General features: G+C 43.1%; 2 protein-coding genes across 3 annotated transcripts in view; one reads left to right on the forward strand and one right to left on the reverse strand.

The window, feature by feature from the left end:
* Positions 1-26,300, forward strand: part of LOC124001614 (gastrula zinc finger protein 5-1-like) — a 532,153-nt gene that overhangs the window by 424,898 nt on the left and 80,955 nt on the right. The gene's annotated exons all lie outside the window — the stretch shown is intronic.
* Positions 8,325-25,531, reverse strand: LOC124001675 (zinc finger protein-like). Its single transcript, XM_046308675.1, has 3 exons — positions 25,479-25,531; positions 10,404-10,515; positions 8,325-9,687 (listed from the first exon to the last, which is right to left on the reverse strand). The coding sequence occupies exons 1-3, from the start codon at positions 25,500-25,502 to the stop codon at positions 8,729-8,731; spliced, it is 1,095 nt and encodes a 364-aa protein (XP_046164631.1). The 5' UTR covers positions 25,503-25,531; the 3' UTR covers positions 8,325-8,728.

The raw sequence follows: 26,300 nt of genomic DNA on the forward strand, positions 1-26,300 counted from the left end.
AGGCCAGCTACTTCAGGCAGAAGTTTGCATCCTGTAGCTCCAACTCCAAAAGTTCTGGGACACTGTGAAGTCCATGAAGAACAAGAGCACCTCCTCCCAGCTGCCCACTGCACTGAGGCTAGGTAACACGGTCACCACCGATAAATCCATGATTATCGAAAACTTCAATAAGCATTTCTCAACGGCTGGCCATGCCTTCCGCCTGGCTACCCCAACCTCGGCCAACAGCTCCGCCCCCCCCGCAGCTCCTCGCCCAAGCCTCTCCAGGTTCTCCTTTACCCAAATCCAGATAGCAGATGTTCTGAAAGAGCTGCAAAACCTGGACCCGTACAAATCAGCTGGGCTTGACAATCTGGACCCTCTATTTCTGAAACTATCCGCCGCCATTGTCGCAACCCCTATTACCAGCCTGTTCAACCTCTCTTTCATATCGTCTGAGATACCCAAGGATTGGAAAGCTGCCGCAGTCATCCCCCTCTTCAAAGGGGGAGACACCCTGGACCCAAACTGTTACAGACCTATATCCATCCTGCCCTGCCTATCTAAGGTCTTCGAAAGCCAAGTCAACAAACAGGTCACTGACCATCTCGAATCCCACCGTACCTTCTCCGCTGTGCAATCTGGTTTCCGAGCTGGGCACGGGTGCACCTCAGCCACACTCAAGGTACTAAACAATATCATAACCGCCATCGATAAAAGACAGTACTGTGCAGCCATCTTCATCGACCTTGCCAAGGCCTTCGACTCTGTCAATCACCATATTCTTATCGGCAGAGTCAGTAGCCTCGGTTTTTCGGATGACTGCCTTGCCTGGTTCACCAATTACTTTGCAGAAAGAGTTCAGTGTGTCAAATCGGAGGGCATGCTGTCCGGTCCTCTGGCAGTCTCTATGGGGGTGCCACAGGGTTAAATTCTCGGGCCGACTCTTTTCTCTGTATATATCAATGATGTTGCTCTTGCTGCGGGCGATTCCCTGATCCACCTCTACACAGACAACACCATTCTATGTACTTTCGGCCCGTCATTGGACACTGTGCTATCTAACCTCCAAACGAGCTTCAATGCCATACAACACTCCTTCCGTGGCCTCCAACTGCTCTTAAACGCTAGTAAAACCAAATGCATGCTTTTCAACCGATCGCTGCCTGCACCCGCATGCCCGACTAGCATCACCACCCTGGATGGTTCCGACCTTGAATATGCGGACATCTATAAGTACCTAGCTGTCTGGCTAGACTGCAAACTCTCCTTCCAGACTCATATCAAACATCTCCAATCGAAAATCAAATCAAGAGTCGGCTTTCTATTCCGCAACAAAGCCTCCTTCACTCACGCCGCCAAGCTTACCCTAGTAAAACTGACTATCCTACCGATCCTCGACTTCGGCGATGTCATCTACAAAATGGCTTCCAACACTCTACTCAGCAAACTGGATGCAGTCTATCACAGTGCCATCCGTTTTGTCACTAAAGCACCTTATACCACCCACCACTGCGACTTGTATGCTCTAGTCGGCTGGCCCTCGCTACATATTCGTCGCCAGACCCACTGGCTCCAGGTCATCTACAAGTCCATGCTAGGTAAAGCTCCGCCTTATCTCAGTTCACTGGTCACGATGGCAACACCCATCCGTAGCACGCGCTCCAGCAGGTGTATCTCACTGATCATCCCTAAAGCCAACACCTCATTTGGCCGCCTTTCGTTCCAGTACTCTGCTGCCTGTGACTGGAACGAACTGAAAAAATCGCTGAAGTTGGAGACTTTTATCTCCCTCACCAACTTCAAACATCAGCTATCTGAGCAGCTAACCGATCGCTGCAGCTGTACATAGTCTATTGGTAAATAGCCCACCCATTTTCACCTACCTCATTCCCATACTGTTTTTATACTGTTTTTATTTATTTACTTTTCTGCTCTTTTGCACACCAATATCTCTACCTGTACATGACCATCTGATCATTTATCACTCCAGTGCTAATCTGCAAAATTGTAATTATTCGCCTACCTCATGCCTTTTGCACACATTGTATATAGACTCCCCCTTTTTTCTACTGTGTTATTGACTTGTTAATTGTTTACTCAATGTGTAACTCTGTGTTGTCTGTTCACACTGCTATGCTTTATCTTGGCCAGGTCGCAGTTGCAAATGAGAACTTGTTCTCAACTAGCCTACCTGGTTAAATAAAGGTGAAATAAAAACGTGTCATTCATCAAACTTTGTGAATATCTGGGGTTTTCTTCTTCACAATGCAGAAAGACTGCATTTAATCACAACCCACTTGTCATAATTGTTTTCTTTATTAAAGTAAAGGTTTATTATTATTATTGCTATAGTTACTGCATTTTCTAGCAAGAGATAGCACTTGTATAGCCTAAGAAAGGTGCAGAAAGTAGTTTTGAATGCATTTTATTGAAGGGAACAAGAACAGTCTTGAACTTTGGCAACATAGTGATATATTCCTAAATACTGTACAAGGAGGAATTCAACTACACAATATTAGTCTTCTCGCATTTTTTGAACCATTGCCCCCACCCACAAGGTGTATAAACAACAACAATAAATACGAATAAAATAAGAGAATAGATACAAAACAAAAACGTGAAGAACATAAATCAATCAACTCTAATTATCACATGTAGGACAGTATTCAAGTGTGTGTGCATGGACTTTGCAGATGTATTTCTCACATGTGCAGCACATAGTATTTGTTTTACAGTCCTTCTTTGGGTGGCAGAATTGGCATTTCCTCCTCTTGCCTGCCTCAGCTGCAGCCTCAGGTGGATCAGGACAAGATTCAGCCCCCTGAACAGCTTTCACAAGTGCTGCAGAGGCTGGTGTGGGGGGAGGCACTCCCTTCTTTGAATGTGTGGGGTTACAAGTGCCTTGCCCAGCTGCTTCAGGCACACCCTCCTCTTGTTCCGGTTATCAGGCATCCAGGTAGGGTTGATCTTGCTTCATATCACGAAGGCATTGTATGTGGACACATCAATGATGTTATGGAAGATGACTGGGGGCAGCAGACAGTCATCCTCATGCAGCTGTAAGTTCCAATCACTTTGTCCAGGTTGTCCATGCCTCCTTTGATGTGGTTGTAGTCCAGGATGACGGCTGGCTTCTTGTCCTCACGATCACTGATCTCAGCCGTTTTGTGCAGTGTGCTCAGGAGGACCACATTCTTGTTCCTCTTTGGGAGGTAGGAAACTAGAGTGGTGGTGGGGGTGAAGGCAAACTTTGATGAGAAGGCCTCTCTCCCCCTTGTTGTGAGGATTGCAGGGGAGAGCTTGTTCTTGTTCTTTCTAGCTGTGCCAACCATGGTGATCTTCCTCTTCAGGAGCTGCTGGCTGAGTTCAATCAGTAACACACAATCTCAATTTCTCGTGTGTGTGTCTGTGTCTTTGTGTTTTTTTGTGGTGTGTAAATTATTTTATAACTCCCGAGTCAAAAATGACCCTAAGACAATCTTTGTACCCTGGTGGTGTACAGCTTTCATGGAATATGAACAAAGGCGATGTTTCACTTTTTCTAATGTTGGGGTCACTCTTAGAAAAGTCATAAAATGTCAAGTTGAAAAAATATCATTTAGGGGGTTTTCTCTGCTGTTAAACAGTGTCATTTTTTACCCTTAAGACAACACAAGGGTTAAATAAACAGGTGTATCCTTTTCCAAATCATGTCCAATCAATTGAATTTACCACAGGTGGACTCCAATCAAGTTGAAGAAACATCAAGGAAATTATCAATGGAAACAGGATGCGCCTGAGTTCAATTTCAAATCTCAGAGCAAGGGTCTGAATACTGATGTAAAGAAAGTCCTTCTGTTATTTATTTATACATTTGCTAACATTTCTAAAAACCTGTTTTTGCTTTGACATGATGGGGCATTGTGTGTAGATTGCAGAGAAAAAATGTGTATTTAATCAACTTTAGAATAAGGCTGTAACATAACAAAATGTAGAAAAAGTCAAGGGGTCTGAATACTATCTAAAGGCACTGTATATCAGGATCCCTTGATTGCCCAGATTCTCCACTTGCTCCCTCCACTTTTCTCATTGCCTCCAAACAGAATGGGCTGCAACGGAGAGGCTCAAAACACCATGTTCCTTGGAGTGCACATCACTGAGGAGCTGAAATGGTCCCTCCACACTGACAGCGTGGTGGCGGCACAACAGTGCCTCCTCAACCTCTGGAGGCTGAAGAAATTTGTCTTGGCCCCTTACGAACTTCTACAGATGCACCTTTCGAGAGCATTCTGTCAGGCTGTATCTCTGCTTAGGATTTTGCCTGTGTTTAGCTCCATTCAGTTTCTTTTTTTATCCTGAAAACCCACCGAGTCCTTAACAATTACAAACATACACATAACATGATGCAGCCACCACTATGCTTGAAAATATAGAGAGTGGTACTTAGTAATATGTTTGAGGCAATTCCAATACAACACAATATTTTATTCAGGACAAAAAGTGAATTGCTTTGCCACATTTTTTTGTAATATTACTTTATTGTGTTGTTGCAAACAGGAAGCATGTTTAGGCTTATTTCACTGGGGCCAAGCTTCCTGCCATCCAGGATCTCGAAACCAGGCGGTGTCAGAGGAAGGCCCTAAAAATTGACTCCAGCCAGCCAAGTTCTTTCTGCTACCGCACGGCATGTGGTACCGGAGTGCAAAGTCTAGGTACAAAAGGCACCCTAACAGCTTCTACCCCCAAGCCATAAGAGTGCTGAACAGTTAATCAAATGGCAACCCAGACTATTTGCATTGGCCCCTTTTTTTACGCTGCTGCTACTCGCTGAGTATTATCTATGCATAGTCAATACTGGTACCCCCTGTATATAGCCTTATTGTTATTTTGTTACTTTAAAAAAAAGTTTTTTGTTGTTGTTACTCTATCTTTAGAAAGAACCGTGTTTAAGCAAGAATAGAGTAGAAAATCATGGAACGGCTTTATTCCATCAACATCAGTAGGGTAAATATTAAACTATACTTGTTCTAGCCTAGGTTTACTGTCTCTCTTAAAACAGGTATTTACCCAAGCCTGTTTCAAATTACAATTTAACAAAGGGTTAAAAGGATGTACACTCCAGTTTGTAGAGAACAGTCAGTCTGTATTTTCAAGTACAGGGTTACATTCATTCATGTTTAATATTTCACCCATCATCACAAGACCTGGAGAATTCAGGCCATTTACAGCAAACAGCTTGAGGTCAAGGACTGTTTGTAAAAATCCCATACCACAGATGATAGATAGGCTTGTGATCTCTGGGAGTTTTCATAACAGAAACAGTTATAGTAAGAGGGACTTGACTTGAGAATGTTTTGGTTGTTGTTGCATTGAGGGACACAGTGACATGATGACATGAAGCAGCGCCTCTTCAACCTCAGGAGGCGGAAGAAATTTGGCTTGCCACCAAAAAAAATCAAGTCAATTTATATAGCTGATATCTCAAAGTGCTGTACAGAAACCCAGCCTAAAACGCCAAACAGCAAGCAATACAGGTGTAGAAGCACGGTGGCTAGGAAAAACTCCCTAGAAAGGCCAAAACCTAAGAAGAAACCTAGAGGAACCAGGCTTTGTGGGGTGGCCAGTCCTCTTCTGGCTGTGCCGGGTGGAGATTATAACAGAACATGGCCAAGATGTTCAAATGTTCATAAATGAACAGCATGGTCAAATAATAATAATCACAGGCAGAACAATTGAAACTGGAGCAGCAGCACGGCCAGGTGGACTGTCGGGCTGTATCACCGCCTGGTACGGCAACTGCTCCGCCCATAACCGCAATATTCTCCAGAGGGGAATGTGGTCTGCACAACGCATCCCCGGGTGCAAACTACCTGCCCTCCAGGACACCTACACCCCCCGATGTCACAGGAAGGACAAAAAGATCATCAAGGACAACAACCACCCAAGCCACTGCCTGTTCACCCCGCTATCATCCAAAAGGCGAGGTCAGTACAAGTGCATCAAAGCGGGGACCGAGAGACTGAAAAACAGCTTCTATCTCAAGGCCATCAGACTGTTAAACAGCCATCACTAACATTGAGTCACTGCTGCCAACATACTGACTCAACTCTAGCCACTTTAATAATGGAAAAATTGATGCAATAAATTTATCACTAGCCACTTTATATAATGCTTACATACCCTGCATTACTCATCTCATATGTATATACTGTACTCTATACCATCTACTGCATCTTGCCTATGCCATTCGGGCATCACTCATTCATATATTTTTATGTACATATTCGTATTAATTCCTTTACACTTGTGTGTATAAGGTAGTTGTTGTGAAATTGTTAGGTTACATTACTTGTTAGATATTACTGCATGGTCGGAACTAGAAGCACAAGCATTTTGCTACACTCGCATTAACATCTGCTAACCATGTGTATGTGACAAGTACATTTGATTTGATGTACATCAGTATAAATATAGCCAACAGTGACTGACTTGTGTGACTGGGTAAGGAAATTATTGAGTGGCAATGTTTGCTACAGCCATGGGGGATTCATAACAATAATACACATAACAGATATGGGAGATGACAGTTGATAGAGGGGAGGATGACAATATAGCTGATTAAAGACAACCCCCAACTACTACCCAGTGCCATGGGAGGGCTATTTTTCATTTTTAATTTTACCTTTATTTAACCAGGCAAGTCAGTTAAGAACATATTCTTATTTTCAATGACGGCCTGGAAACAGTGGGTTAACTGCCTGTTCCGGGGCAGAACAACAGATTGTCAGCTCGGGGGTTTGAACTCGCAACCTTCCGGTTACTAGTCCAATGCTCAAACCACTAGGCTACGCTGCCGGCTATAGGGGAAAGGGACACAGTAGGAAAGCATGACCTCAGGGTCATGTCATCTCAGCAGACCTGATTTGTTATAAAACCAAAAGTATATTTTATGAATAGAACATAAGAAAAAACAAAATCTGAGGGGAAATATTGTGTTACTCTTCAATAACGTGACAGTGTTTTGGCTATGCTAGCACACACACAAAAATATGCTACTTTTATTTAATTAGGCAATGCAGTTAAGAATACAGCCTGGATACAGCCTGGACTGTAGTGATGCCTCTTGCACTGAGATGCAGTGCTTTATATCCCTGCGCCACTCGGGAGCCCTGTCTGTATCATGTGAGAATGTGCGCATATCCAGATTCTCAACTGAGGGACTTCATCAAAATAAAAAACTAGTTCCCAGACATCCCTAGTGAACATCTCAAGCTACGATTTCTCCCTGTTGTGGACATTCCTATGTCTGATAAGGCTACTCAGGAAGGAGAAGCTCTTGTAACATAGTTTGCACTTGAAGTTGTCCTTGGTGTGAACGGTCTGGTGCTGCTTCACATATTTCGCTTTAGCGAAGCGCTTCCCACACGTAGCGCAGGCGTACGGCTTGTCGGCGTCCGTCCCAATGCTTGCGCTCCCACGTTTTGACCCATTGACACCAGAGAGCCCTCCATGACATGGAGCCATTGTTTGGGTGTTGTTGGGATTGTGTGCTGTGTTATAAGCTAGGTAGCTCTTGTGGTGACTGCCCATCCTGACCCTGTCTGTATTCATGAGGTAACCATGAATCAGTTGAGGAAGGCTAGACCCAGGTCCAGGGGGATCTCCCACCACTCTCTGTGAAGGCTGAAGCCCAGGCTGACCTGCTCTGTTCATCATGGATATTGTGGTGTGTGTATCATAGGAACAGGAGGGTCTATCAGCCCCAGGCCCTGCTTCATCCCTGCACTGAGACTGTGAAGAGAAGGATCTGGACTGCAGACTGGATCCCTGACTGGAGCCTCTGTCTCTCTGATGACCACCAGGACTGAGGTTGTTCAGTCCACCTGTCCACTGGTTGTGTTCTGTGTTGTGGTGGAGTCTCTGTCCCTCGGGGTTCGGTCCTAGTTGTGACTCGGGAAGGAAGAGCGACGGCTCCTGATCCAGGGTTCTGATCCGGGGCCAGGGTTTGTGACCATCTGCCTCAAGGGTCTGGTCTCTTCTGCCAGTAACACCAATTATCAGCAGGTCCTCATGGACTGCAGACTGTAAAACACATTGTACAGAAGATAATGTAAAGGTTTATGTAAGAAACTCTTTGCTGTACAAACAGAAACATGACATTATAAAATGTTAGCCACAGTCAAGTTCATCTCTAACATTGTGATTCAAGTACCAAAAAATATGGAGCCATTGGAGTTTATTATAAACAAATAATAAAAATGTCCATATGTGTTGTTTCATGTAGTATATATAATGTTTTGGTTCAACTTGAGAGAAGGGAAACTCAGTCCCTGCAATGATACAAAAATAACCAAGTCAATCAGCACAGAGTCAATTTTGTATTTAATTTGAATAAAATGGTCATACACTCACAATGTGAAACAGTACTTTTATTGCACAAAACGATATGTGACGAGAAGAAGAACTTTTCTCAATATGGTAACTGGAATACTTTGGGAAAGGTTCAACCTAACATTACACACATCTTCACTACTTCCTGTCAAGTAAACATGAATTAAGGAACTATAATTTCCTCATTATAAAACACCAGATCAAACAACATGATAATGTTGTCACTCTTCATCAGTGAAGCATTTTTACAGAAACCATCACACCAAACATCACCATATCGTATACTCTGCCTCATCATACTCATTCTTTCCTCAGTTCACCTCATCCAGTTCCAAACTACATATAAAAACAACATAATTAACTTCATGACATGTCACTATACTCGGGCCGTGTGCATTTTCTGCTGGTGTATCCTGAGGTAGCTGCTTTCTGAGAACCTCTTCCCGCAGTGCATACAGGCAAATGGCCTCTCTCCTGTGTGGACCTTCAGGTGCATCTTCAGCTGGTGCTGGCGGGAGAACCTCTTCTCACACTGGGTACAGCTGTAGGGTTTCTCCCCTGTATGGACTCTTTGGTGCCTATTCAGGCTGGACGATTGAGAAAAACTGGCCCGGCACAGAAGGCAGCTGAATGGTTTCTCCCCTGTGTGCATCCTCTGGTGGATCTCCACCTGTTTGGGGAAACTGAAGGCTTTCCCACAGAACGAACATGGGAAGCGCTTCTCTTTGGCGCTGCCACCTTTACTCATTCCATCTCTACTACTGTCATTTGTCAATGGGCTTGTGTAGCCATTTAGTGTTGAGGCACTGGCATTGTCTGAGGTCTGGTTTAACATAAGGAGAGTGTGAGGAGGATGAAGGCCAGGGAGTGTCTGTGTTGTCACAGGGTCCATGTTCCAGTTGATAGATCCCATAGAAGGCAGGCTGAAGGAAGCATCTGTTAGGGGGTTAACCTGAGGCGCCATCAGTCTCTCTGAATCACAACTATAGGAGCAGGAAGGAGCATCGCTAGCCGAGTCTGTGTCTGTTCTCATACGGACACCTCCCTGTCCCTGCAGACCAAATCTACGCCTCATCCTGGTTTTGTCCATTCTGTTGTCATGAAGACTAAGTTCGGTTGTGGTTTTGTGTTCGACTGTCTGTTTCTGGTTGCGGTTAACAGTGTTGTTCCGCAGCCCAGAGTTGAGGTCGCTGTCCCATCCACTGACCTCCACTATCTCGGCTCTGGTCCTGGCCTGCTTAGTGATGTTGTCCCCTGGGCCCTTGGTTGCAGCAGTCTGGGTCTGGGAATCCAAGATGGCCGCCCAGTCTCCTCTGTTATCCTCCAACCAATCACCTTCAGGGAAAGGTTACAAAATAGACTTTACAAACATGGCAGAGAACTCTACATATGGAGTTTTTTGAGTCAATTAAATCATCAAGTTTATACATTGTTTGTTGTAATCGTACACTGAGTATACAAAACATTAAGGACACCTGCTCTTTTCATGACAGATTGGCCAGGAGAATCCAGGTGAAAGCTATGATTCCTTATTGATGTCACTTCTTAAATCCACTTCAATCATTGTAATTGAAGGGGAGGAGACAGGTTAAATAAGGATTTTTAATCCTTGACATGACTTGTGTGCCATTCAGAGGGTGAATGGACAAGACAAAAAAGGAGGTATGGTAGTAGGAGCCAGGCGCACCGGTTTGTGTCAAGAACTGCAACGCTACTGTTTTTTTCCAACTCTCAACAGTTTCCCGTCTATATCAACAAAGGTCCACCACCCAAAGGACATCCAGCCAACTTAACACAAGTATGGGAAGCATTGGAGTCAACATGTGCCAGCATCCCTGTGGAACGATTTCAACACCTTGTGGAGTCCATACATACCCTGACGAATTGAGGCAGTTCTGAGGGCAAAAGTGTGTGGGTGGGTGCAACTCAATATTAGGAAGGTGTTCCTAATGTTTGGTATACTCAGTTTTATTGATTTAATTTTATGCAGATGCATCACTATTCCTATCAAAGTATATGTATTTAGTTCTGTATATGTATGTCTCTCTTACCTTGCTCCCCCATCTTTAGTCCACTCAGCAGATCAATGCTCTCTGGTCCGTCTTCTATCGTCTCCTCTTTGACTAGTAGCAGATCAGGCTTCCCATCCTCCATGTCTACTGACTGTAAGAGATACAGAGTGAGAGGATGTTGGATCAAGAAATCTGATATGAGCACCCCGCTATGGATCATCTTCTGATTGGGAAATTAGGAATTGCTATGAGTACTATGCAAACATGTTAGGTGATTTGAAATGATGCAAACATGTTAGGTGATTTGCTTACTTGACACTCTTTAAAAGGATAGTTCGGGATTTTGGGAATGAAGCCCTTATCTACTCCCCCAGAGTCAGATTAACTGCTGTATACCATTATTATGTCTCTGCATCCAGTATGCAGGCAGTTAGAGGTAATTTGGAGAGCCCATGCTAGCTAGCTTAGCGCAAAGAATCAAAGTCTTCGGGTACACCTAGTATGCTAGCTGTACCCAAATACTTCCAGTGTTTACGCTGAGCTAGTTAGCACTTGCTTGCAAAGTTACCTCGAACTTCCTACATACAGAGATGTAAAATGGTTTCCACAACATCATCCGTCTCTGGGGAAGTAGATAAAGAGCTTAATTGCCAAAATCTCAAACAAAATTTAATGGTTTAATAATTCAAAGTCATGGTGCGAGACTTAAAGGTCCAATGCAGCCATTTTTATCTCAATATAAAATAATTTCTGGATAACAATTAAGTACCTTACTGCGATTGATTGAAATGAAATAGCTTCTCAGCAAAGAGCAATTTTTCAAGCAAGAATTTAGCTAGGACTGTCTGGGCGTGGTCTGATTGGGGAGGGGAAAATGAAAACTAGCTGTTATTGGTAGAGAGGTTTGGAACGCTATTTCTTATTGGTCTACTAAAGGGATACTTTGGTATTTGGGAATTTCCTACTTAACCATAGTAAGATGAACTCATGGATACCATTTATATGTCTCTGCGTGCAATTTGAAGGAAGTTGAAGGTAGCATATCGTTAGCTGAGAGCAATTGCTGGAAATCTATGGGTATCTACTAGCCAGCTCCTCTCAAATGCAGGGAAATAGACCTTCTGACTTCTCCAAAGCTGGGTGGTTGGTAATTTATAGTCTTACATAGTAATCAATATTTATAAATTTGTTCAAATTACTGATAATCATAAGCAATGAGATTCTATCAACTTCCTGATTTTTACGGACTACTTTGGGTTCTGCCAGCACTTTCTTCCTATGAGACTTGGTGTCGTTTTGAAAACAAAACTCCCGGGAGGCAGCCAGCTGTCGTGTACTCTCGGAGCTAACTTGCTTATTGGCAAGTCATCATAACATTAGATAAATCATGTCGGACTTGGAGGTAGAAGAAGAAGACCATTTTATTCAGAGACATCTTTATTCGAGCCAGAATTTACTGAGGAAGAACATGTGCAGTTGGACGCTGAGCATGCATGGAGGGAGGGTAGACCAGGGGTTCCCCAATTGTTTCACTCGGGGGCCCACATTCCAGCATTGGGGAACATACCGCATATGCATCACGTCTATTTCTATGGGCACAAGCACTGTTCATGACAAACTGCTCACACCCCTCTTGTTGGTGGAGAGAATTGTATAGAATTGCAACAGAATTTATTTTAAAACTGCAACATTTTCTTTGCTCCCCATGACAAAATGTGTAGAATTGCAGGAAATAAGCTTTAAACCTGCAAAATTATCTCCACATCTCAATTTATTTACTTTGCATGTGACATGAATTCATCCATGAAAAATAAATAAACAAGAATGTTGCATACATCTTCAAAAACAAGAAACAAATAAATAGGTAATTGATCATATGAATAATGATACATTTGCAGTCACGGAGGAAGAAATGCCAGCAGTTCAGTTTCTCGTTGTTTACATGATTTGTATGAATTATATTTTATTGATTGGTATAATGATTTGGTATCAATACATGTTTGGTATTAATTACATGTAAATGACATACATTTCCCCCTGTTTTTGTTCACTCTAAAACAGTAGCTTCAAAGCCCAGCATCATCTGATTTACATCTCCAACATTTGCTGACTGTTGTCATTTTTCACTTGTTCATTTTACACGGAGTTCAGTAAGTTCTGTTGATTATATTATGCTAAACTATGTGTTTTAGAATGTCTTTACATTCTAAAACAGTGTTGACACCTTTTTTATTACATTTTTAAAATGTATAATCTTCAATCTATTTTCCCTTAAGGGAAGGTGTAGTCCCCTTGTTTTTTTCATTTAATAATTTGTACACCCTGGATGCCAGGTGGTTTTTGGAATGGACATCCTTTATGAAACGTTCCAATTCGTTCAAATTATGTTTAAATGTAATTGTTTTATCTGCCGGCTTGACTGCCTGTGCTCAACATACAGTGGGGCAAAAAAGTATTTAGTCAGCCAACAATTTCTCCCACTTAAAAAGATGAGGCCTGTAATTTTCATCATAGGTACACTTCAACTATGACAGACAAAATGAGCATTTTCTTCCCAGAAAATCACATTGTAGGATTTTTTTATGAATTTATTTGCAGATTATGGTGGAAAAAAAGTATTTGGTCACCTACATACAAGCAAGATTTCTGGCTCTCACAGACCTGTAACTTCTTCTTTAAGAGGCTCCTCTGTCCTCCACTCGTTACCTGTATTAATGGCACCTGTTTGAACTTGTTATCAGTATAAAAGACACCTGTCCACAACCTCAAACAGTCACACTCCAAACTCCACTATGGCTAAGACCAAAGAGCTGTCAAAGGACACTAGAAACAAAATTGTAGACCTGCACCAGGCTGGGAAGACTGAATCTGCAATAGGTAAGCAGCTTGGTTTGAAGAAATCAACTGTGGGAGCAATTATTAGGAAATGAACGATATACAAGACCACTGATAATCTCCCTCGATCTGGGGCTCCACACAAGATCTCACCCCGTGGGGTCAAAATGATCACAAGAACGGTGAGCAAAAATCCCAGAACCACACGGGAGGACCTAGTGAATGACCTGCAGAGAGCTGGGACCAAAGTAACAAAGCCTACCATCAGTAACACACTACGCCCCCAGGGACTCAAATTCTGCAGTGCCAGACGTGTCCCCTGCTTAAGCCAGTACATGTCCAGGCCCGTCTGAAGTTTGCTAGAGAGCATTTGGATGATCCAGAAGAAGATTGGGAGAATGTCATATGGTCAGATGAAACCAAAATATAACTTTTTGGTAAAAACTCAACTCGTCGTGTTTGGAGGACAAAGAATGCTGAGTTGCATCCAAAGAACACCATACCTACTGTGAAGCATGGGGGTGGAAACATCATGCTTTGGGGCTGTTTTTCTGCAAAGGGACCAGGATGACTGATCCGTGTAATGGAAAGAATGAATGGGGCCATGTATCGTGAGATTTTGAGTGAAAACCTCCTTCCATCAGCAAGGGCATTGAAGACAAAATGTGGCTGGGTCTCTCAGCATGACAATGATCCCAAACACACTGCCTGGGCAACGAAGGAGTGGCTTCGTAAGGCATTTCAAGGTCCTGGAGTGGCCTAGCCAGTCTCCAGATCTCAACCCCATAGAAAATCTTTGGAGGGAGTTGAAAGTCCGTGTTGCCCAGCAACAGCAACAGTCCATAGTTGAAGTGTACCTAAGATGAAAATTACAGGCCTCTTTCATCTTTTTAAGTGGGAGAACTTGCACAATTGGTGGCTGACTAAATATTTTTTTTGCCCCACTGTATATGGGAACTCCTTCAAGACTGTTGGAAAAGCATTCCTCGTGAAGCTGGTTGAGAGAATGCCAAGAGTGTGAAAGGCTTTCAAGGGAAAGGGTTGCTACTTTGAAGGTAACTCTGGGTCTTCCTTTCCTGTGGTGGTCCTCATGAGATACCAATTATAAGATCATACACGTAACGTTAGTTAGCAAGTCAGCCATCTAACGTTAGTTAGCTAACAGCCACTGCCAGCTAGCCTACTTCAGCAGTACTGTATCATTTTAATCATTTTAGTCAATAAGATTCTTGCTACGTAAGCTTAACTTTCTGAACATTCGAGACGTGTAGTCCACTTGTCATTCCAATCTCCTTTGCATTAGCGTAGCCTCTTCTGTAGCCTGTCAACTATGTGTCTGTCTATCCCTGTTCTCTCCTCTCTGCACAGACCATACAAACGCTCCACACCGCGTGGCCGCGGCCACCCTAATCTGGTGGTCCCAGCGCGCACGACCCACGTGGAGTTCCAAGTCTCCGGTAGCCTCTGGAGCTGCCGATCTGCGGCCAACAAGGCAGAGTTCATCTCAGCCTATGCCTCCCTCCAGTCCCTCGACTTCTTGGCACTGACGGAAACATGGATCACCACAGATAACACTGCTACTCCTACTGCTCTCTCTTCGTCCGCCCACGTGTTCTCGCACACCCCGAGAGCTTCTGGTCAGCGGGGTGGTGGCACCGGGATCCTCATCTCTCCCAAGTGGTCATTCTCTCTTTCTCCCCTTACCCATCTGTCTATCGCCTCCTTTGAATTCCATGCTGTCACAGTTACCAGCCCTTTCAAGCTTAACATCCTTATCATTTATCGCCCTCCAGGTTCCCTCGGAGAGTTCATCAATGAGCTTGATGCCTTGATAAGCTCCTTTCCTGAGAACGGCTCACCTCTCACAGTTCTGGGCGACTTTAACCTCCCCACGTCTACCTTTGACTCATTCCTCTCTGCCTCCTTCTTTCCACTCCTCTCCTCTTTTGACCTCACCCTCTCACCTTCCCCCCTACTCACAAGGCAGGCAATACGCTCGACCTCATCTTTACTAGATGCTGTTCTTCCACTAACCTCATCGCAACTCTCCTCCAAGTCTCCGACCACTACCTTGTATCCTTTTCCCTCTCGCTCTCATCCAACACTTCCCACACTGCCCCTACTCGGATGGTATCGCGCCGTCCCAACCTTCGCTCTCTCTCCCCGCTACTCTCTCCTCTTCCATCCTATCATCTCTTCCCTCTGCTCAAACCTTCTCCAACCTATCTCCTGATTCTGCCTCCTCAACCCTCCTCTCCTCCCTTTCTGCGTCCTTTGACTCTCTATGCCCCCTATCCTCCAGGCCGGCTCGGTCCTCCCTCCCGCTCCGTGGCTCGACGACTCATTGCGAGCTCACAGAACAGGGCTCCGGGCAGCCGAGCGGAAATGGAGGAAAACTCGCCTCCCTGCGGACCTGGCATCCTTTCACTCCCTCCTCTCTACATTTTCCTCTTCTGTCTCTGCTGCTAAAGCCACTTTCTACCACTCTAAATTCCAAGCATCTGCCTCTAACCCTAGGAAGCTCTTTGCCACCTTCTCCTCCCTCCTGAATCCTCCTCCCCCCCTCCTCCCTCTCTGCAGATGACTTCGTCAACCATTTTGAAAAGAAGGTCGACGACATCCGATCCTCGTTTGCTAAGTCAAACGACACCGCTGGTTCTGCTCACACTGCCCTACCCTGTGCTCTGACCTCTTTCTCCCCTCTCTCTCCAGATGAAATCTCACGTCTTGTGACGGCCGGCCACCCAACAACCTGCCCGCTTGACCCTATCCCCTCCTCTCTTCTCCAGACCATTTCCGGAGACCTCCCTTACCTCACCTCGCTCATCAACTCATCCCTGACCGCTGGCTACGTCCCTTCCGTCTTCAAGAGAGCGAGAGTTGCACCCCTTCTGAAAAAACCTACACTCGATCCCTCCGATGTCAACAACTACAGACCAGTATCCCTTCTTTCTTTTCTCTCCAAAACTCTTGAACGTGCCGTCCTTGGCCAGCTCTCCCGCTATCTCTCTCAGAATGACCTTCTTGATCCAAATCAGTCAGGTTTCAAGACTAGTCATTCAACTGAGACTGCTCTTCTCTGTATCACGGAGGCGCTCCGCACCGCTAAAGCTAACTCTCTCTCCTCTGCTCTCATCCTTCTAGACCTATCGGCTGCCTTCGATACTGTGAACCATCAGATCCTCCTCTCCACCCTCTCCGAGTTGGGCATCTCCGGCGCGGCCCACGCTTGGATTGCGTCCTACCTGACAGGTCGCTCCTACCAGGTGGCGTGGCGAGAATCTGTCTCCTCACCACGCGCTCTCACCACTGGTGTCCCCCAGGGCTCTGTTCTAGGCCCTCTCCTATTCTCGCTATACACCAAGTCACTTGGCTCTGTCATAACCTCACATGGTCTCTCCTATCATTGCTATGCAGACGACACACAATTAATCTTCTCCTTTCCCCCTTCTGATGACCAGGTGGCGAATCGCATCTCTGCATGTCTGGCAGACATATCAGTGTGGATGACGGATCACCACCTCAAGCTGAACCTCGGCAAGACGGAGCTGCTCTTCCTCCCGGGGAAGGACTGCCCGTTCCATGATCTTCTCATCACGGTTGACAACTCCATTGTGTCCTCCTCCCAGAGCGCTAAGAACCTTGGCGTGATCCTGGACAACACCCTGTCGTTCTCAACTAACATCAAGGCGGTGGCCCGTTCCTGTAGGTTCATGCTCTACAACATCCGCAGAGTACGACCCTGCCTCACACAGGAAGCGGCGCAGGTCCTAATCCAGGCACTTGTCATCTCCCGTCTGGATTACTGCAACTCGCTGTTGGCTGGGCTCCCTGCCTGTGCCATTAAACCCCTACAACTCATCCAGAACGCCGCAGCCCGTCTGGTGTTCAACCTTCCCAAGTTCTCTCACGTCACCCCGCTCCTCCGCTCTCTCCACTGGCTTCCAGTTGAAGCTCGCATCCGCTACAAGACCATGGTGCTTGCCTACGGAGCTGTGAGGGGAACGGCACCTCAGTACCTCCAGGCTCTGATCAGGCCCTACACCCAAACAAGGGCACTGCGTTCATCCACCTCTGGCCTGCTCGCCTCCCTACCACTGAGGAAGTACAGTTCCCGCTCAGCCCAGTCAAAACTGTTCGCTGCTCTGGCCCCCCAATGGTGGAACAAACTCCCTCATGACGCCAGGACAGCGGAGTCAATCACCACCTTCCGGAGACACCTGAAACCCCACCTCTTTAAGGAATACCTAGGATAGGATAAAGTAATCCTTCTCACCCCCCTTAAAAGATTTAGATGCACTATTGTAAAGTGGCTGTTCCACTGGATGCCATAAGGTGAATGCACCAATTTGTAAGTCGCTCTGGATAAGAGCGTCTGCTAAATGACTTAAATGTAAATGTAAATGTAACTTGAAATTAAAAGACTATGTCAAAATTAGAAATGTGTCATATCTGAAAACTATTTTACCCGTGGTCTGAAATCGGAGTAGATAGCCAGAGCGAATTTACCAGTTAATAAAATCAAATCAAAACTTATTTGTTCATGTGCGCCGAATACAACAGTGAAATGCTTACTTACAGGCTCTAACCAACAGTGCAATTTAAAAAAAAAAGGTATTAGGTCAATAACAGGTAAGTAAAGAAATAAAAACAACAGTAAAGAGACAGTGAAAAATAACAGTAGCCGTTGCTAGTACGTCTATCAACAGTTGCTGCAGTGACATTCTTTTGAAATGCATACTTGCATAGTAGAGTATTTTGTTAAAACATGTAGCTAGCTAGCTAAACAATTAACCATAATCCCAACTTGTGAACCTGGTAAGTTAGCTACCTGCATGAATCTGCAGGTAGCTAACCAACCAGGTTCATTGTTAGCTAGCTAACTTTAGGCTATAACTAGTCAAGCAAATGTGTCTGAGATACAAAGAATAAGATCATACACATAACGTTAGCTTGCTAACAGTACACTTTAACTTGAAATGTAACCACTTTCTGTCAAAATTAGAAATGTGTAATATCTGAAAATGTAGCTAGCTAGACTATTTTACTGGTATACATCATGATTGGACGTGTCTCCTGTCAGATGCAATGGTTGCCCTTAGTTTGAAGATGTAATCCGGAGACAGGTGTTTTCTCAATCTCCTTAGCTATCGTACTCAAATTCCACTGATTTCAGTTCACATGTTAGAGAAGGCATTTCTGCCAAAAAAGCATTTTGATTTTTAAAAAAGTTTACATTCAAACGGCTCTCCTGTGAAGTAATGACTCACAACATACGCCTATTTTCCTGAAATATTGGAAGAACTGTCCACATTTACTTTTTGTCAGCCAACAATATGAGTAGGCCTAACGAACAGCAAAAGCACTAGTCAATCTACTATCCCCCATAATTCAAAAGTTGGCCTATTCTATTGTGTGAGAAATAAATATTCCAAACATAGTCTGCGACAGTTGTGGGATTTGATAGATCTCAAATTAATACAACCACTAGCATCAACAAAACCTTTTTTTACACAATGTGACTGATGCAACAGATCAGAACATTTAGCTTAAAAAGTTAAGAAACTATTAGGCTATTTCTTCACATTATAAGCGCTGCAATGTGCACATGGTAGGAGGCTATAAGCGCAAATGTTCCATTAGTGGGAAAACACCAGTATCAAAAGTGAGGGCAAATGCAATTATGCATGGAATACTGTTATTACAAAGGTGCATTTTTTATGGTGAAAATGACCTTTCCCAAACTGCTTATATATGCCAGTTAGGCTCTACACCTCTTGTAAAGCAGATTAATGTGCTTAATTTTAACAAGTTCTGTCGACACTTTTTAGTTGTGATACAAACCTTATTAAAACATATAGGCCTATGGGCTTGGCTACATGAGGTGTGTGACTATGAATCGAAAAAGTTGTTAAAAAATGCATTGTTTCTTATGCTAAGGCATCATTCACAAGTGATAGGCTAATATTGTCACCCATCAGACTATTCTTAATTGAATCTTGTCTTTACATATACTAAATAATATATGTGTGAAATTTGTTTTGATTTAGAATGGACCATTAGCGAATGGAGGACGCTTTCCCCCGTGGTGTATTTTCATGTCAGCCAGGTAGGCTATACTCCTGTTGTAAATATAAGAAATGTGCTTAATATTAGGAAAGTTGAGAAATAGATATAGTAGGCCTAACCTATATAAAACTGATCCTCCTCTTTTCAGTAGAGGCCCTTACTCTGTTTTCTCATGCAATTGCAAAGCCTTTTGAAATGTTGCACAACATGAGCTCATGGGCTCTCATGAAGTGTTTGATTAGATTTTCAAAAAACATTTGCATTGTTTTCAGTGTGATTAGAGGGACAATAGAGTGCTGAGTACCAGGCAGTTAGCAAGTTTGGTAGGCTACTAATGACCATCAGCAGCATCAGAGCTTGGATTACTGTGACTAAAAAGTCACATGGAATTTGACTGCCTTTGTGACTCGTGACTGCCGGTGTGATGGTAATACCGCAACAGTTCTAGGCTTACCTCTATTTCTACAACCAACTTTACCTGACTGTGATCAGATAAAATGTTATCTATTGTCACTGATTGTAAGTTGGACCGAAAAAACTAGTCTAGTCTGGAGTAGAACTTGTGGACTGTAGAGTAAAATGTATACTGTCTACTGGATGGAGTATTCACCAGATGTCTACAAGCCCATTGTTATTGATCATATCTAATAGTAATGTTATAGATTTTGTAGCTGGAAAGGCTTTCTTACTTGATCTGTCCTCCACATTCAATATTTGATTAAAATCCCCTCCTATAATACATGGTATTTCTGGGAAATTGTGTAGTCGATACTGAATATCAGGAAAAAAAGCAAAGACATATCCTCATTATTTTATTTTTTATTTTATTTACCTTTATTGAACTCGGCAAGTCAGTTAAAAACAAATTCTTATTTACAATGACGGCCTACCCCGGCCAAATCCTAACCTGGACGACACTGGGTCAATTGTGTGCCGCCCTATGGGACTCCCAATCACGGCCCGTTGTGATACAGTCCAGGATCGAACCAGGGTCTGTAGTGATGCCTCTAGTACTGAGATGCAATGTCTTAGCCCGCTGCGCCACTCAGGAGCCCATAAATATTCACAATAAGCACTTCTGCATTGCCCAATATAACATGTTGGAAAATAAACCAACGGTTGAGCTCAACATTCCCGAGACATTATCTTGTGTTTAACCTGTTACTCCTACCCCCTACTTTTTCGAACATTCTGTTAAAAATCGCGCAACATTTCAGCACCCTGCTGCTCATGCCAGGAATATAGTATATGCATATGATTAGTATGTGTGGATAGAAAACACTCAGACGTTTATAAAACTGGTTAAATCACGGCTGTGACTATAACAGAACGTGCGTTTCATCGAAAAGTGCAGGAAAATCTGATCACTGAAAATGGAAATATATATCCATGCGGGACTTGAACCCATTGATAAAGGTGAACCACATTTAATGGGGCTGAGGTTGTCTAGAGTCTTGTCAATTGCCTACTATTTGTTTCTTGGTCAAACAGACGCAAGGCAGCTCAGTTCTTCCGGTCTCCGACCGGATATTTTGGTTGAGATTTACCCGGACAGGACAGCTAAAGAATATACTTCGCCTCGTGATCAATTTGATCGCTTATTAACGTTTAGTAATACCTAAAGTTGCATTACAAAAGTATTTCGAAGTGTTTTGTGAAAGTTTATCGTCAACTTTTTTAATTTAAAAAAATTACGTTACAAGACGCTATTTTTTTCCGTTTATCACACAGTCTTCATAGATCGATATCTAGGCTATATATGGACCGATTTAATCGGAAAAAATACTCAATAGTGATTATGGGACATCTAGGAGTGGGGCTGAGTCACTGGCTTACTGGGTCTCTCTCATGCCGTCCCTGCAGGGGGTGCGTCACCTGAGTGGGTTGATTCACTGTTGTGGTCATCCTGTCTGTGTTGGCGCCCCCCCCTTGGGTTGTGCCGTGGCGGAGATCTTTGTGGGCTATACTCAGCCTTGTCTCAGGATGGTAAGTTGGTGGTTGAAGATATCCCTCTAGTGGTGTGGGGGCTGTGCTTTGGCAAAGTGGGTGGGGTTATATCCTTCCTGTTTGGCCCTGTCCGGGGGTGTCCTCGGATGGGGCCACAGTGTCTCCTGACCCCTCCTGTCTCAGCCTCCAGTATTTATGCTGCAGTAGTTTGTGTCGGGGGGCTAGGGTCAGTTTGTTATATCTGGAGTACTTCTCCTGTCCTATTCGGTGTCCTGTGTGAATCTAAGTGTGCATTCTCTAATTCTCTCCTTCTTTCTTTCTCTCTCTCGAGGACCTGAGCCCTAGGACCATGCCCCAGGACTACCTGACATGATGACTCCTTGCTGTCCCCAGTCCACCTGGCCATGCTGCTGCTCCAGTTTAAACTGTTCTGCCTTACTATTATTTGACCATGCTGGTCATTTATGAACATTTGAACATCTTGGCCATGTTCTGTTATAATCTCCACCCGGCACAGCCAGAAGAGGACTGGCCACCCCACATATGCTCTCTCTAATTCTCTCTTTCTTTCTCTCTCTCGGAGGACCTGAGCCCAAGGACCGTGCCCCAGGACGACCTGACATGATGACTCCTTGCTGTCCCCAGTCCACCTGACTGTGCTGCTGCTCCAGTTTCAACTGTTCCGCCTTGTTATTATTCGACCATGCTGGTCATTTATGAACATTTGAACATCTTGGCCATGTTCTGTTATAATCTCCACCCGGCACAGCCAGAAGAGGACTGGCCACCCCACATAGCCTGGTTCCTCTCTAGGTTTCTTCCTAGGTTTTGGCCTTTCTAGGGAGTTTTTCCTAGCCACCGTGCTTCTACACCTGCATTGCTTGCTGTTTGGGGTTTTAGGCTGGGTTTCTGTACAGCACTTTGAGATATCAGCTGATGTACGAAGGGCTATATAAATAAAATTTGATTGATTGATTGATAGGAGTGCCAACAAAGAAGATGGTCAAAGGTAATGAATGTTTTATATTTTATTTGTGCGGTTTGTGTAGCGACGACTATGCTAATTATTTTGTTTACGTCCCCTGCGGGTCTTTTGGGGTGTTACATGCTATCAGATAATAGCTTCTCATGCTTTCGCCGAAAAGCATTTTAAAAATCTGACTTGTTGCCTGGATTCACAACGAGTGTAGCTTTAATTCAATACCCTGCATGTGTATTTTAATGAACGTTTGAGTTTTAACTAGTACTATTAGCATTTAGCGTAGCGCATTTGCATTTCCAGATGTCTAGATGGGACGCCTGCGTGCCAGGTAGGAGCAAGAGGTTAATAGTATTCAAAAAAATGATTTAGACCAGGATGAGAGAGAACAATGTAATGTGTTGAAATGTGGTGTGTTTTGTTGTTGGTAGAGTGTGGTGTGTTGTAAAAAAATAAAATGTAAAAATTAAAAAGTTAGGCTTTTCTCTGAGTAGAAATGCTGATCGAGGATCAGGGCCCAGATTCACAAAACCTTCTTAAGAAGAAATGTATTCTTGAAACCTCTACAGGATCGGTGGGTTCCACGTGGGACGTTTGAGCTAACGTAGGCTAATGTGATTAGCATGAGGTTGTAAGTAACAAGACAATTTCCCAGGAGATAGACATATCTGATATTGGCAGAAAGCTTAAATTATTTTTAATGTAACTGCACTGCCCAATTTACAGTAGCAATTACAGTGAAAAAATACAATGCTATTATTTGATGAGAGTGCACAGTTATTAACTTGAAAATGTATTTATAAACCAATTATGCACATGTGGGCAGTCTTGATACAACATTTTGAACAGATATGCAATGGTTAATTTGATCACACTAATACTTTGCACATACACTGCTTCTATCTAGTGGCCAAAATCTAAATTGTGCCAGGGCTGGAATAATACATTATGGCCTTTTTCTTGCATTTCAAAGATGACGGTACAAATAAAATACAAAAAAGCATGTTTTTTTCTTTGTATTATCTTTTACCAGATCTAATGTGTTATATTATCCTACATTAATTTAACATTTCCACAAACTTCAAAGTGTTTCCTTTCAAATGATTTCAAGAATATGCATATCCTGGCTTCAGGTCCTGAGCTATAGGCAGTTAGATATGTCATTTTAGGCAAACATTTAAAAAAAGGGGCGGATCCTTAAGTTAACTGCCATTTTTTCCTTAACTATAGACTTAAGAACTAAGTTAAGCAAAGTTTCTATTCCTCAAAAAGGTTATTGGACATGTTTTTGTGCTATTTCTTATGTTTCTCAGAAGAAGAAATTAGATTTTTGAAAATAAACTTATTGCAAACGTTATTAACTTCTTTGGGACTGGGGGGCAGTATTAAGTAGATTGGATAAAAAGGTGCCCAGAGTAAACTGCCTGCTACTCAGGCCCAAAAGCAAGAATATTCATATAATCAGTAGATTTGGACAGAAAACACTGAAGTTCCTAAAATGGTTTGAATGATGTCTGTGAGTATAATAGAACTCATATGGCAGGCTAAAACCTGAGAAAAAAATCATCCAACCAGGAAGTGGGAAATCTGAGGTTTGTAGTTTTTCAAGTCATTGCCTATCAAATATACAGTGTCTATGGGGTCATATTGCACTTCCTACGGCTTCCACTAGATGTCACCAGTCTTTAGAACCTTGTTTGAGGCTTCTACTGTGAACGGGGAGAGAAAGAGAGCTGATTCAAACAGGTGTCTGGCAGAGTGCCATGAGCTGATCACAAATGCGCCCGTGAGAGGTAGCTGCGTTCCATTGCATTTCTAAAGACAAAGGAATTATCCGGTTGGAACATTATTGAAGATTTATGTTAAAAACATCCTAAAGATTGATTCTATACATCGCTTGACAAGTTTCCACGAACTGTAATATAACTTTTTTGACATTTCGTCTGAACAAGTGATCGCGCATTATGCATTTGGATTACTGGGCTAAACGTGCGAACAAACGGGAGGTATTTGGACATAAATTATGGACTTTATCAAACAAAACAAACATTTATTGTGGAACTGGGATGCCTGGGAGTGCATTCCAATCAAGATCATCAAAGGTAAGTTCATATTAATAACGCTATTTCTGACTTTTCTGACACGTCTCCTTCTTTGGAAATGGCTGGATGTTTTTCTGTGACTAGCGCTGACCTAACATAATCGCAAGGTGTGCTTTCGCCGTAAAGCCATTTTGAAATCTGACACAGTGGTTGCATTAAGGAGAAGTTTATCTATATTTCCATGTATAACACTTGTATCTTTTATCAATGTTTATTATGAGTATTTCTGTCATTTGATGTGGCTCTCTTCACTTTCACCGGATGTTTGTTTGAGACAATGCATTTCTGATCATAACACAATTTCAAATGAGGTTTTTGGACATAAAGATGAACTTTTTCGAACAAAACACACATCTATTGTGTAACATGAAGTCCTGTGAGTGCCATCTGATGAAGATCATCAAAGGTTAGTGATGAATTTAATCGCTATTTCTGATTTTTGTGAGCCCTCTCCTTGGCTGGAAAATGGCTGTATGGTTTTCCGTGACTAGGTGTTGACCTAACATAATCGTTTGATGTGCTTTCGCCATAAAGCCTATTTGAAATTGGAAAACTGTGGCTGGATTTACTAGAAGTTAATCTTTAAAATGGTGTAAAATACTTGTATGTTTGAGGAATTTTAATTATGTGATTTCTGTTGTTTTGAATTTGGCACCCTGCAATTTCACTGGCTGTTGGCGAGGTGGGACCCACATATCCCAGAGAAGTTAATTCCAAGATAGCTAAACCCTTGTCTTAAACTCAGGGCAGTGAGAGAAAAAACTAATTAAAGCAATTGCACATGTTTAATTCACTCAAACTTCATCGGAAAGTGAATATTTAAACCAAAGAACATATTTTGGTGATCTCAGTATAAAATATGTTAACATGATTGCCACTGAAACGGTTGCCTAGCAACAAACATCTTAAGAGGATTCCTAAGAATATATTTCTTAAGATATTGTTGAGGAATTGCACCTACTATCTTATGAACTTTAATTATTTTTTCTTAATAAGATAGTTCTTAAGCTTTTGGTAAGTGTTTTGTGAATCTGGGCCCAGGTCTCCACCAGTCTATATATTAATATTCATTATGATCTAAAAGGCACAACTGATCTTAGATCAGGACTCCTACTCTAAGAGGTTGTGTGGATAGGGGCCCTTACCTAATAGCATTCAGGCAGTAATTCACAGTGGACTCACCTCAGTGTGACTGTGTGTGGTCATATGCTGCTCAGCTGGTTCCTCTGTGGGTTCAGGAGGTGGTGTAGTCTGGTTGTCCTCCATGACCATGGTCCCCTCAGGGTTCCCCAGACCCTCCTCATACCCCTCCTCCTTCACCAGCAGCACCTCTGGACTCTCCTCCTCCTGGAAGAGACAGGTGATACAGATTACACAGACATACACTCCCTCAGGTACATACACAAAGATAATAAACACACTTTCAACATGTTGTTTGAGTCCTATACTGTAGAATGACTTCATTGTTTTTAAACCCATCTTCTTGAACTGCACTGTTGGTTAAAAACTTCTTATGGCTGAAATCCCGCTACCGGGATCGATATGACAACAGCCAGTGAAAGTGCAGGGCGCCAAATTCAAACGACAGAAATCTCATATTTAAAATTCCTCAAACATCCAAGTTTTTTTACACCATTTTAAAGGTAAACTTGTTGTTAATACCACCACAGTGTCCGATTTCAAAAGTGCTTTACAGCGAAAGCACACCAAACGATTATGTTAGGTCACCACCTCGTCACAGAAAAAAACACAGATTTTTCCAGCCAAAGAGTCAGCCAAGGAGTCACAAAAAGCAGAAATAGAGAGAAAAATTCATCACTAACCTTTGATGATCTTCATCAGATGACACTCATAGGACTTCATGTTACACAATACATGTATGTTTTGTTCGACAAAGTTCATATTTATGTCCAAAAATCTCAGTTTAAATTGGCACATTATGTTCAGTAGTTCCAAAACATCCGGTGATTTTGCAGAGAGCCACATCAATTTACAGAAAAACTA

Source organism: Oncorhynchus gorbuscha, linkage group LG17 (assembly GCF_021184085.1).
Source record: "Oncorhynchus gorbuscha isolate QuinsamMale2020 ecotype Even-year linkage group LG17, OgorEven_v1.0, whole genome shotgun sequence".
NCBI classification, from domain to species: Eukaryota; Metazoa; Chordata; class Actinopteri; order Salmoniformes; family Salmonidae; genus Oncorhynchus; species Oncorhynchus gorbuscha.

Coding starts and splice junctions, on each gene's coding strand:
- LOC124001675 (XM_046308675.1), bottom strand. CDS start 25,502: ATGACCACACACAGTCACACTGAG. Junction 10,516..25,478: donor CCACACACAGTCACACTGAG/GTGAGTCCACTG, acceptor TATCTCTTACAG/TCAGTAGACATGGAGGATGG. Junction 9,688..10,403: donor ACTAAAGATGGGGGAGCAAG/GTAAGAGAGACA, acceptor CTTTCCCTGAAG/GTGATTGGTTGGAGGATAAC.